A 13,623-nucleotide genomic window follows, 5' to 3' on the forward strand; every position below is an offset into this window, starting at 1 on the left:
TCTGAGTAGCTTATTGGAGATAAGAGTCTCATGGACATCTCTGCCTGGGTTGGCATCAAATTGTGATCCTCAGATCCCAGCCTCCTGAGTAGCTAGGATTACTGGTGTGAGCCATTGTTGCCCAACTTCCTTTAGCCTTTTTGCTGAAGCCTAGCACTTTTCACTTGAACCAAAGCTTCACTTCTGGCTATTTGTTGGCTAATTGGAGATAAGAGTCCTGCCTGGGATGGTTTTGACCCTCAATCCTCAGATCTCAGCTTTCTCAGTAGCATGAGCCACTAGCACTAGACCCAAATTGCTTAAGCTGAAGTTTGTGGCTTGAGCAGCACTTAAGTGAAAGTTTGAGAGCCATCGTGAGGTTTTAAGAGTCTTAGTGGTACCATTCATTACTACTAAAAAGTATAACAGAGCCTTCTGTGTTAGCAGATTTCAGTGCAGGCCAGGGAGATGATGACCACGAAGATAGAAAAATTCTCTTGAATTTTCTGTGTTAAGGTTATTAATGTTAAGGTTATTAATCACTTTGCAGAGTAGCGAATACCAGGTAACACTGGGTTTGAAGTGACAGGAAAATGAGGATGTAAAATACTTTTGTAATAAAGAGCAGAGTTGAGCATAGCTAGAAGTAGAATGCTGCACTAAACAAGTTACTGAAGTGTGTTTAGAAATGGAGGGCAAAGTACATGGTAAGGGAATGAATGTTTAGAAGAGAAGGTTGTATGGAGGAGGTAAAGATCACTGATGGGCTTTCAGCTTTCCTAAGTATCTGTAGGGTGAGGGTCTTTGAGTAGAATTTGTTGCCTGTTGAGTCAGCACACCCATCATTCTAACACAGGCAATCCTCTTCTTAATTGGCTCAGTTTCTTCATAGAAGTAGGAGAAATCAGGCTGGGAAGGTAGCTCAGCGGTACAGTGCATGCCTTGCAAGCATGAGGCCCTGGGTTCGATTCCTCAGCACCACATAAACAGAAAAAGCCGGAAGTGGTGCTGTGGCTCCAGTGGTAGAGCGCTAGCCTTGAGCTGAAGAGCTGAGGGACAGTGCCCAGACCCAGAGTTCAGGCCCCATGACCAGCCAAAAAAAAAAGAAGTAGGAGAAATCTCTGATCATGTTACTCAGTAGATCTGGTGCTTGTAGAAAGTGTTCAGTCCTGAATATTGGTTAGCCATTGGGAGTCTGGGGCCAGTTTAAAACCTTAATGTGAGGAGTAGTTCCAGAAAATGATGATGTTATGTCATGGAAAGGAGTTTCTGTAAAGGTATAATAGCTGTTTGCCAAGACTAGAATGATTTTCATCTGAGAGAGGACTGAGCTAGGCCCTTCAGTAGTAGAAACTATGGAGAAGCACATTGGCTGAGCATAAAGAAGATACTTTATAATAATTTCTAATAAAAATATAGGAACATTTTCAAGTAAATGTTTGGTAATCTGTGGCTCTTCTAAATATAGTAGTGTTGAGACCTTGTTGTTGGAATGGTCAGTTCTTTTAGTCATAAAAACCCAGATTTGAATCTTAGTTTTTTGGGCATGACTAGGCAAGTTGTTTATTAACCCCTCAGCTTCTGCTTTTTCTCTTTGCTTTTCTTTCTCCTTTCCTTTTCTCTTCCCCTTTCCTTTCTTTCGTGTGTGTGTGTGTGTATGTGCGCGCGCGCATGTGTGTGTGTGCATGTGTGTGCGCGCTCTCACACATAGATCTGTGATTTGGAGATTGATACCAGGAGATTGAACCCTAAGCTACCTTTCCAGCCCTTGAAACTTCACTTTTCATGCCTGTTATATTGGAGTTTTTATGAAACTTAAGTGAGATGAATCGAGCTAACGTGTGTAATATTCCCAACTTAAGTTCTTAGGAGATGTCAATTCCACTTTTTCAGAAAATTACAGGATTGATGGGAAGCAGTTTCCTGGAAGATTCTTCAGCAGTGGTTGGATAGCTCAACCTATTGTTTTGTTTTCTGGTTGTTGAACTTGTTTTAATGTGTAAACTTAGGAGTCATTTGAAATGATCAACCCAGTAGTAATGAGCACTTCTAGCACTCATAACGTAATCTTTGTGTATACTAGAGAGAATCAGGGCTCCTTAGAAAAATGGTGGATTCCAGATATGAGGCAAGAAATAAGATAACCAGGAACAGTTTGGCATACCAAAGTAAAGATGATGCCTAAGACAACTAGGATCATGTCAAAAGGACCAGGAGCCAGTCCAGTCTTCCTCTAGTCAAAGATGAGACAATTTCAAGATTGTTAGGAATAATTGCAGTGGACTGGAATACATTAATAACAAATTGTACTATTAAAGGATGCTAGTGAGCCAAGCTACTATTTTGAAAACAAATAAGCTATTTTCCTTCCTTTCCTGTATAAACTGTATCACTGGGTAACTGTACCAAATAGTTTAAGAGGTAAGTTTCTCTTTGCAGAAATGTTCCAGCAAATAAAAAAGAATGATAGTATAGAAACACTTTACAACCACTTTAGTGAACTTAGGGATCCAAGCATTGATCATCAGTAGCTAGTGGTATCACAGAACAGCCGACACTCTGTGCCTTTGATGGAATAATACACCACTGTCCGGGAAGTATTCTTAACCCACATCTCATCAAGAATCTATACCCAGTTGCCAATTTGCATGAAATGCAGAGGATATAGAAACATTTTAAGTTACACTATGATAAACCAGCAAATCCAGACTTCAAAAAATGTCCATGTTAGTGATAATATTATGTACAGGTGTAATATTAAGCCAAAAATTTCCTTCAAAATAGTATCAAGAGAGGGTTAGCTGGGGCTCTAAAAAGAGCTACATTGCCACAGATTGCTGATTTGGGGGCTGAATGATCTGTATATGAGTTTCTTAATGTTCTTTTTAGATATGTAATAAATATAATTGTTTATGATATGCTAAAATTGCAGCTGTAGAAGATAAATTGGAAAAATCTATAGCCTCACTTATGTATTTTTTTGTTGTTGGTTGTGGGGCTTGAACTCAGCCTAGGCACTGTCCCTCAGCTCTTCAGCTCAAGGCAAATGCTCTTCCATTTGAGCCACAGCGCCACTTCCATTTTTTTGAATGGTTTATTGGAGATAAGAGTTTCACGAACTTTCCTGCCAAGGTGGCTTTGAACCGAGATCCTCAGATCTCAGCATCCTGAGTAGCTAGGATTATAGACATGAGCCACCGGCATCTGGCTACTTACATATATTCTTTTTTTTTGGGTCCAGTCGTGGGCCTGAACTCTGGGCCTGGGCATTGTCCCTCAGCTCTTCAGCTCAAGGCTAGCGCTCTACCACTTGAGCCACAGCGCCACTTCCAGCTTTTTTTTTTTTGCTTATGTGGTGCTGAGAAATCGACCCCAGGGCCTCATGCTTGCAAGGCAAGCGCTCTACCACTGAGCCACCTTCCCAGCCCTACTTACATATATTCTTACACATTATTAGTCACTTGCCATTTTTTATAATAATCTGCAGATATTTACTGTGCTTTAGCTGCCTTCCTATTACATTTTTATTTTGTGTTGGGACTTGAACTTAGGGCTTCAAGCTCTTGTTTGGCTTTTTTACTCACAACTAGTTTGCTACCACTTGAGCTACACTACCAGTCCATCATTTTGCTAGTTAATTGAAGGTAAGTTTTTCATATTGTCTGCCAACGTGGGCTTCAGACCTTGATTCTCAGATCTTTGCCTCCTGAGAAGCAATCATATAAGCACCAACCATTGTGCCTGCCCATACCAGCTTTTTTGTGTGTAATCATTTAATACATCATTCCTATCTTCTTGTTTTTATGAGTAAAACCATAGCAGTTTTGGATATATATTTTAGTGCTTTTATTGAACTTTCCCTAGAAAATTCCCTAGGCTTATGGGGAAATTCAGTGCATCACAATTAAGCTGAGTACAACTGAATTAAGGTTCAGTGGTCTCTGTTAGCTTTGGTATTAAAGAAATTCCAGTAGCCCTAGACTATTAGCTAATCTCAGTATTAGTTTTTCTAGTATTAGTTCTTTGGTATAGTCCTGCAAGTAGGCTTCTTAACTTTTTTTTTTCTGCTTTTTTCTTTTAAAAACACCACTCCCTTTTTGTTGGTAGTAATGGAGTTGGAGCCCAGATCTTTGTTTCTGCCAGATACGCATAAAATTAAAGGAGCCCAGGCACTGTGACTCACACTTTAATCCTAGCTACTCAGGAGGCTGAGATGTGAGGATCATGGTTTGAAGCCAGTCGAGGCAGAAAAGTCCATGAGATTATCTCCAATTAACTACCAAAAAGCTGGAAGTGGAGTTGTGACTTAAGTGGTAGAACACTAGCCTTTAGCAAAAATCTAAGAGCCAGTGCCCAAGTCTTTTTTTTTTTTGGGGGGGGTCCAGTTGTGGGGCCTGAACTCTGGGTCTGGGTGCTGTCCCTCAGCTCTTCAGCTCAAGGCTAGCACTCTACCACTTGAGCCACAGCGCCACTTCTGGCTTTCTTCTTTTTGCTTATGTGGTGCTGAGGAATCGAACCCAGGGCATGCATGCATGCAAGGCAAGCGCTCTACCACTGAGCCACCTTCCCAGCTCCAGTGCCCAAGTCTTGAATTCAGCCCCAAGACTGGAACCAGACAGGTGCTGGTGGCTCAGACCTGTAATCCAAGCTACTTAGGATTCTGAGATCTAAGCATTGTGGTTTGAAGTCAGTCTGGGCAGTAAAGTACCTGAGATTTATCTCTAATTAACCACCAAAAAATCTGGCAATGGAGCTATTAAGGTTCAAGTAGAGTCAGAAAAGCTCAGGACAGTGCCTAGGCCCTGAGTTCCAAGTCCCAGGACTGGCATACACAGAGAATAGTCCCTTTACCCCCATTTCTGTTCTTGAATGCGTCTTGTTAGCTTGGAGTAGTACATTTAAAGTTTTTTCTTCTGAGTAATAAATGATTATTTTTGTCCCATACTTTATTGACTTTAATTCTTTACACTGATTATTGATGTTTTATTAAAATAGATTATGAAATAATACAAACAAAATTATATAACACCTGCATAGTTTTTACCAAGCTGAAAAAAGTATTGTAGGTACAATTAAAGTTCTTTTTATACTTCCTCTTGGGGATGATATAACCCTATACTTTAATGATGTATTTATTATTCCATGATTCATTCTGCTTTTACCATCTTTTGTATGTCTATAAAGAATTCAAACCTATTTGTGATTTATACATTTTGATATCTGTTATAAGCTTTTAAATTTTATTTTATGTGGTATATATTACCAAATAGCCAAATAGCTTTTATGTAACTACCAAATTATTTTTTGAAGTAAGTGAGCCCATTTATAACATAAATACTACATTGGAGTTTTCATTGTTTTACATCCTTACTGATGAGCAGTATTGTTAATACTTTTTATTAGTCTCATAGGTAAAAAGTGGCACCTCACTTTTTTTTATTCTTGCCAGTGTTGGTGCTTGAACTCAGGGCCTGGGTGCTGTCCCAGAGCTGCTTTTGCTCAAGGCTAGCATTCTACCACTTGAGCCACAGTGCCACTTCTGGCTTTTTCTGTTTATGTGGTACTGAGGAATGGTACCCAGGGCTTCATGCATGCTAGGCAAGCACTACTAAAAAGCCAGGGGAATGTCCCAGAGCTCTTTTTGCTCAAGGCTCGCACTTTACCACTTGAGCCACAGCACCACTTCCAGATTTTTCTGTGATTAATTGGAGATAGGAGTTTTAATAGACTTTACTGCCTGGGCTGGCTTTGAACTGCAATCCTCAGATCTCAGCCTCCTGAGTAGCTAGGATTATAGGCATGAGCCACTGGTACCTGGTGCACTTTTCTATAATTTGATACAAAAAACATCCCTTCCCTAACTCCCAAGCCTTCAGGGATATACTATGATAGATTAAGTGGTGAGATTGTCACATGGCTGTGTACCATGCAGTGAACTTGTCATATAGTGTGCTATTAGAGGAAAAAACTTTACTCCCTTAAGATAATGGGGCTCTTCCTAATTTTTCTCAGGAACTAAAACAAATTTTTCTTACAGTATATGAGAAATTCATAGTGCTACAATATCTGCTGCTTTATATTGTTTTCTTTCCTATTCTAGGCTCCGAGCTCTGTCCAGTGGTGGGAGTATCACATCCCCTCCTCTTTCTCCAGCACTGCCGAAGTATAAATTAGCTGATTATCGCTATGGCAGAGAAGAAATGTTAGCACTTTTCCTTAAAGACAACAAGGTAAAAAAATAGGAAAAGAAGTCAGAATTTTGGCTGAGACTTTAGGGTGATATTTATAATGATCTATTAATAAAATGAATATATATCTCAAATGTATCTTTTGTCTATATGTTGATTTATGTTTTCTTTTCCTCTACCTTTTTCCTGTACTGAAGCATAACTGTAGTTAACAGTGGGTGTAAGTGTAATGCCTTCTCCTTAAAGAAAACTGATGATGTCATTATAGAAGCAGGTGGCTTCCTGGCAACAGGACAGTCATCACTTCATTTCATCCTGCCCTTCTGATCTCTCTGTTCCAGTTTGATAGCTGATAAATGAAGAATTTCTTTTTTTTCTCTTCTTTTTTCTTTTGGTGTGTGTGCCAGTTGTACTTAAGGTCTGGGCACTGTCCCTGAGCTTTTTTGCTCAAGGTTAGTGCTCTACCACTTAAGCCATAGGCCTACTGTTGACTTTTTACCAGTTAATTGGAGACTATAGAGTCTTGCAGACTTTTCTGCCCACGGCTCGCTTCAAACTATGGTCCTCAGATCTCAGCCGTAGCTAGGATTACAGGTGTGAGCCACTAGTTCCTGGCTTCCGTTCTCTTTATTTAACCCTTTATTCTACTCAGAAGGAAAGAATGAGAGAACTTTCTTACCCTTTTCTCTTTTTAAGTTAAATATGAAATTTTTGTTAGAAATCTTAAAAATAACATATTTGTTTCACTTATAAATGATCAAACTCACACCTGTAATCCTAGCTACTTAGGAGGCTGCTATCTGAGGATCGTGGTTCAAAGCCAGCCCAGGCTGGAAAGTCTATGAGACTCTTATCTCCAGTTAACCACCAGAAAACTGGAAGTGGCGCTATGGTCAAGTGGTAGAGCATTGGCCTTGAACTGAAATGCTGAGGGACAGCGTTCAGGCCCAGAATTCAAGCCCTGTGACTGACCAAAAAAAAAAAAATCAAACTGGAAAATACAAGGTAGATGTATCTGACTAGGGAGACATTTTCTGTTTTTCTCAATATACTTTGTTATTAATTTATTAACAGAGGATCTTGAGTTTTAGTGATGGTTGCTAAGGATAGATAATTGCTTATGAAACTCTCCTTACCATCTGCTTTGAGTTAAATGTGGAGACTCTTACTCCTCCACTGTGTTTTCTGGAATATCAGAGTTAATGCTGAATCCAAAGTGGTGGACCAATGGGAGGAGGAGGAGGAGGATGACCTTAGTTTTTAACATTTGCCTGTTTTCATATATATAACTACCAGATAATCACAAGTTAATTGTAGTTAGAAAAGCTTAGATTAACATTTATACTAATTAGTAATATGTGAGCAAATATTTTTTCCTTGGTTTTTTCCTTTTTGTAATTGGAGGAATAGTATTAATCTTAGGGCTGTGTGTTTGTTGTACAGATACCTTCAGATCTTCTGGATAAAGAATTTCTACCTATCCTACAGGAGGAGCCCCTGCCACCATTGGCTCTAGTACCCTTTACAGAAGAAGAGCAGGTATGTGCCTGCTCTAGATCTCAGAGCAAAGTATTATTATTCTTCCTCTGATGAATGAAGTCAGGAAGCTACTACTTAGGCCCTAAAGATTATGTTGAGTTCTCCCAAATCTTCTTCCTTTTTGCATTTGAGTGGCCTACGTTTTGCTTTTGTATCTGAAGCCATTTACCTGTAGGTAGAGATGAGGAAATGCTTCTGGAATCTTAAGGAACTATCTCTTCTGACTTACTCAGCAAATATTTTTTCTGAGAGACTGTGGAAGATTGAACATCTATGCAGAAAAACATCGTTTTTTAGAAGTAATTGTCCACATGAATTTTCACCAAGTGCATTTATTTTTACCACTAGAGGAAAATGTGGATACTCATCTTGAAATAACTACAGTTCTTCTGTTATCCATTTGTGTGTGTGTGTGTGTGTGTGTGTGTGTGAGAGAGAGAGAGAGAGAGAGAGAGAGAGAGAACTACTAGGCTAGAAAGTGGCAGATTTTGTTCTCTTCCCATTCATTCAATATGTTCTGGGCAAAGTTAAACTTTTCTGATTCTTAAAATCAGATTCTACTAACAGTGGAAAAATGAAGCTTTTTTGGAATACCACTTCATTTTGAGACAGGGTTTTACTATATAGCTTTGAACATGATCATCCTGCTTGCCTCTCCTTAGTGCTGGTTTTACAGGTATATGCTGTTGTACCTGGCTGCAGTGTTGCTCTAAGTGAAGAATTATAACAACTATTTTTTTGTTGGTTGTGGGGCTTGAACTGGGCCTGGGCACAGTCTCTCATCTCTTCAGCTCAAGGCTATCACTCTACCACTTGAGCCACAGCACCACTCCCGGTTTTCTGGTGATTAATTGGAGATAAGAGTTTCATGGACTTTCCTGCCCAGGCTGGCTTTGAACTTCAAGCCTAAGATCTCAGCCTCCTGAGTAGCTAGGATTACAGGCATGAGCCACCAGCGCCCTGCATCTTTCTTTTTTTTTTTTTTTCTTTTTTATTGTAAAAATACTGTACAGAGGGGTTACAGTTACATGAGCAAGGTAATGAATATATTTCCTGTCGAGCACTGTTACCTCCTCCTTTGTTTTTCCCCTACCATCCCTTCCCTCCCCAACTCTTTCCCCTCCCCCCAAGTTGTAAAGTTCGTTTTCAACATAGTGTTGGCATCTTTTATACAACTAGTTTTGATCATAGGTTCTTGGAAGTCACACTAGTTCCATTAAGATGCTGCTGAGCTACATCTTGAGCTATGTCTTCACTGATTATTTTTTAGGATAAGGTTTCATTTCCTTCCCATCATGCCCTTGAGCTGAGATCTGCTGCCTTTTAGGCTTTATATTATTGCTTGTGATCATAAGTGTGAGCTACTGTCTCTAGCTTTCTTTCCACAAGATGGAAACTCATGGACTTTTCTGCCTGGGCTGGCTGGCTTGGCACCATGATCTTCCCAATTTCAGCCTCCCCATGTAGCTTGGAACAACTGGCACCAGATACTGTACCCAGGTATGGTTTGAGAAAGGTTCTCACAGACTTTTCAGCTTTCAAAGTGTCTTAAGATTATAGATATGAACCGTATCAGCACCTGGCTCAAACTTGTTCTGTTTTTATTCACAAAACATGATATCTTGTAGGGTCATTAGCAGATATTTTTATTTAAAAAGATATATATATATATATATATATATATATATATATATATATATATGTATATACGTATGTATGCATTTTGATGCTGTTCCTGGGACTTGAACTCAGGGCCTGGGTGGTGTCCCCGAGCTTTTGTTGCTTAAAGCTAGCACTCTACCACTTGAGTGATCCACAACTCTACTTCTGTATTTTTGAGTTTCATAGACTTTTTCTACCTGGGCTGACTTCTAACCTGAATCCTCAGAGCTCAGCCTCCTAAGTAGCTAAGATTACAGGTCTGAGCCCCACAGGTGCCATGTGATATTTTCTTTTATTAACATACGTAAGTTCCACATTGGGAAGTTGATGGTGATACTTATTCTCTCATACAGTATGATGCGATTAAACTCACTCTTATCACTCTCCCTTCTAAAGCAGTGTCAACAGGTTTATTATTCTTACTTTAATGTGTACAGATAAACTACTTTAACCATATCTATCTTTATTCATCTTTTCTGTTTGCTCTCCCCTCTCACACTGGTATTTAACTCCCCAATAGAGTCTGGTTTTGTTGTTGTTGTTGGTTGTCACCATAAACTCTGGGCTTGGGTGCTGTCCCTCAGCTCTTCAGCTCAAGGCTAGTGCTCTACTGCTTGAGCCACAGCACCACTTCCAGTTTTCTGAGTGGTTTATTGGAGATTAGCGTCTCATGGACTTCCTTCCTAGGCTGGCTTTGAACCTTTGTTCAGATCTCAGCCTCCTGTGTAGCTAGGATTATAGGTGTGGGCCACCGGTGTCCTGCTATATACACATTTTTGCAGTACAGCAAAATATCTCCTTATCTATGTTTGAGAAAAAACCTGTTGATAGGTGGAAATACTATGAAGATGATCCGTTATGCCATGAAAGTAGGGATAGACAGTACACTGCTGATGGAATGTTACTGTGACTAGCCAGTATGCAGTCAATCCCTGGATATAGCATAAACACAAAGTGAACATATGTACATGACTCTAAAAGTAAGCATATCCTAAGATATATTATTAGTACCTTCCTCAAGAGAAATCAGTTGAAGTTGGAAAAGATGGCACAGTACCTTTCAGTTTCTCCATGAAACTAAAAAAAAAACACCATCAGCTTGCATACCTATATCAGGGTAGTATGCTAGGCAAGTCAAGGGAACAGTAAACAGTAGAACCAGAGGAATACTGAACTTCAGATTTATAAAAGAAACAAAAAATGTACAAAGAGTTTTAAGTACATACGGTAGGGAAGGAATATTCCTCCAGTAAGGCTGCAAGAAAGAAAAAAAAGCCTAGAAAGTCTCATGGGCCCACAAACTGGTACTTTGCAGAAACAGATTAACCAAGGAACAGATAGACACTGGTGCTGTGAAGGGGAATCATCTTAGGATATTTGGCTCTTAGAGCTTGGCTTATTGTGCTCAACATGGTGATCTTCACTTCCATCTTTTTATTTATTTATTTTGCTGGTTGTGGGGCTTGAATTCTGGGCCTGGGTGCTGTCCCTCAGCTCTTGAGCTCAAGGCTAGCACTCTACTACTTGAGCCACAGCACCACTTCTGGCTTTTTCTGCTTATGTGGTGCTGAGGAATGGAACCCAGGACCTCATGCATGCAAGGCAAGCACTCTACCACTGAGCTACCTTCCCACCTTCATCCTTTTTATTTTTAAACAAATGATTTTCTTAATGACTGTGTAATATTCCATATATTCTTTATCCACTTGTCTCTTGTTGGGTACCTCAGTTGATTCCAGTTTGGCTGCTTTTGAATAGTGCTGGAATAAATGTGTACACAGGTATCTTTTATTGACTTTCTTTTAATAAATGTTGAATAGTGATATGGTGAGGTCATAGAATAGATCTATTTTTAGTTTTTGGGTTTTTTTTGTTGTTGCTTTTTTTTTGGTTGGTCATGGGTCTTTAACTTTGGGCCTGGACACTATCCCTGAGCTCTTCAGCTCAAGGCTAGAGCTCTTTCACTTGAGCCATAGCACCACTCCTGGTTTTCTGGTGGTTAATTGGAGATAAGAGTCTCACGGATTTTCCTGCCCAGGCTGGCTTTGAACCGTGATCCTAAGGTCTCAGCCTCCTGAGTAGCTAGGATTATAAGTATGAGTCACTGGCATGAGGCTGTTTTTAGTTTTTTAAAGGAACCTACATTATTGATTTCTATAGTGGTTGCACTAATTTACATCCTCACCAATGTGCATCCTCACCAGCATTATTTGTTGTTTATTTTTTTTGTTGTTTGTTGATGATTAGCATTCTGACTGGAGTGAGTGGAATCTTAGTATAGTTTTTTTAGTTTAGATTTTGACCTTGTTTTTCTTGGTTTTATAATGATGTCAGGTTTGTGGATTTTTTTTTCCCTTTATCGAGATTAAGTGATTACATAAATTTCACAGTACTGTGGCATAGTGATACTTAGCTAAAGTCACAAACACATTTTAACCGTCATAATGCAAACTGTCACCTTGATCTATAAAGCTTATGAACTCGACAAACTTTTTTTTTTTTTTTTTAGTCCAGTTGTGGGGTTGAACTCTTGGGCCTGGGCGCTGTCCCTCAGCTCTTCAGCTCAAGGCTAGCGTTCTACTACTTGAGTCACAGCGCCACTTCTGGCTTTTTTTTTTCTTTCTGCTTATGTGGTGCTGAGGAATCGAACCCAGGGCCTCAGGCATGCAAGGCAAGCGCTCTACCACTGGGCCACCTTCCCAGCCCCATGAACTCTACAAACTTTAACAGTAAACTATTTCTTTCAAATTGGGTGATTTATACATTTCTTTCCTTTTGCTTAGTGTCATCTTTTCCCTCTTTCTCTTTCATTTCCTCCCTCCCATTGCTGCCCTTGAGTTGCTTAGTTCACTTTCATCACTGTGGCCCTCTGCTACATATTTTCACCTGTTTTCCTCTAATTCTATGCCTTCCTCTTAGCTTCTGTCAGGTATGCACGTGTATATACCATATATGGGGTCCAGAACATAGATTCATCTAGAAACTCCATGACAAATTAAGAACAGGTCCTTTTATTTCTTTTGAATCTAATATCTGCATATCTTGGCTTATCTTGCTCAACATGATTTGTTCTAGTTTCATCCATTTCCCTAGGACTGTCATTATTTTGAAATATCCTTTCTAATGGTTGTGTAATAATCCATTGTATATAGGTACCACAATTTTTTGACCCATTCATCTGTGGTGGGGCATCTGGGTTGTTTCCATATTTTGGATATTGTGAACAGTATTTTTCTTGGTGTTTATAATGACCTCAGGTTTGTGGTTTTGTTTTTTTTTTTGTATTGGGGCTTGAACTCAGGGCCAGGGTACTGTCCCTGAGCTATTTTGCTCATGGCTAGCACTCTACCACTTGAGCTTCAGCTCTGCTTCTAGCTTTTTGTGATTAAAGAGTCTTTCAGAACTTTTCTTCCTGGGCTAGCTTTGAACCATGATCCTCAGATCTCAGCCCCCTGAGTAGCAGGCTACAGGCAAGAACCACCAGCACCTGGTCCTTGCACGCTTTTCTTAGATTTGCTCTATGCTGGTGCTCTACCATTTGAGTCATACTTTCACTTTTGTCTTTTTGCTGGTGAATTGGCAATTGGAGTCTCCTGGATTTTTGTGCCCTGGCTAGCTCTCCATCACCTTAGTATCTAGTAATACAGACATGAGTTGATGGTACCTGGTTCAGTTTTGTTAATTTTTTTTTTTTGGGGGGGGCGGTCCGGTTGTGGAGACTGAACTTTTGGCCTGGGTGCTGTCCCTCAGCTCTTCAGCTCAAGGCTAGTGTTCTACCACTTGAGCCACAGTGCCACTTCTGGCTTTTTTTTTTCTTATTGCTTATGTGGTGCTGAGGAATCGAACCCAGGTCCTCATGCATGCAAGGCAAGCGCTCTACCACTGAGCCACCTTCCCAGCCCCCAGTTTTGTTAATTTTGAAAAAATTAACAACAAAAAAAGTGCTTGGTATCATGAATATATATGATTGGAGAATGATACCAAGCACTATTTTTTTTTATTAAAATAATGGCACCTGCACTTTTCCCTTTAGGCAAATTCTGTTGGCTTTATGCTGTTGTCCAGCACCCTGTCCTTTTAATACCATTGTTACTGTTTTAGAATCTTTGTCATACATAATAAAATGCTGTTTCTTTCTTCACAGCTTTTTTTAAATTATTATTTACTAAAGGATTGATTGATTGATTGTCAGTTGTGGGACTTGAACTTAGTGCTTTCTTTATTTTTTTGCCCATCGTGGGACTTGAACTCTGGG

The 13,623-nt window shown here is 39.7% G+C and overlaps 1 protein-coding gene across 1 annotated transcript in view; it reads left to right on the forward strand.

The window, feature by feature from the left end:
- Gigyf2 (GRB10 interacting GYF protein 2) overlaps window positions 1–13,623 on the forward strand; it is a 154,299-nt gene that overhangs the window by 37,343 nt on the left and 103,333 nt on the right. The window contains exons 5-6 of the mRNA XM_013022428.1: window positions 6,080–6,209; window positions 7,611–7,706. Of these exons, the coding sequence (XP_012877882.1) occupies window positions 6,080–6,209; window positions 7,611–7,706 (226 nt within the window). The remainder of the gene's footprint in view (window positions 1–6,079; window positions 6,210–7,610; window positions 7,707–13,623) is intronic.

The sequence above is a fragment of the Dipodomys ordii genome, unplaced genomic scaffold (assembly GCF_000151885.1).
Source record: "Dipodomys ordii isolate 6190 unplaced genomic scaffold, Dord_2.0 Scaffold1, whole genome shotgun sequence".
NCBI classification, from domain to species: domain Eukaryota; kingdom Metazoa; phylum Chordata; class Mammalia; order Rodentia; family Heteromyidae; genus Dipodomys; species Dipodomys ordii.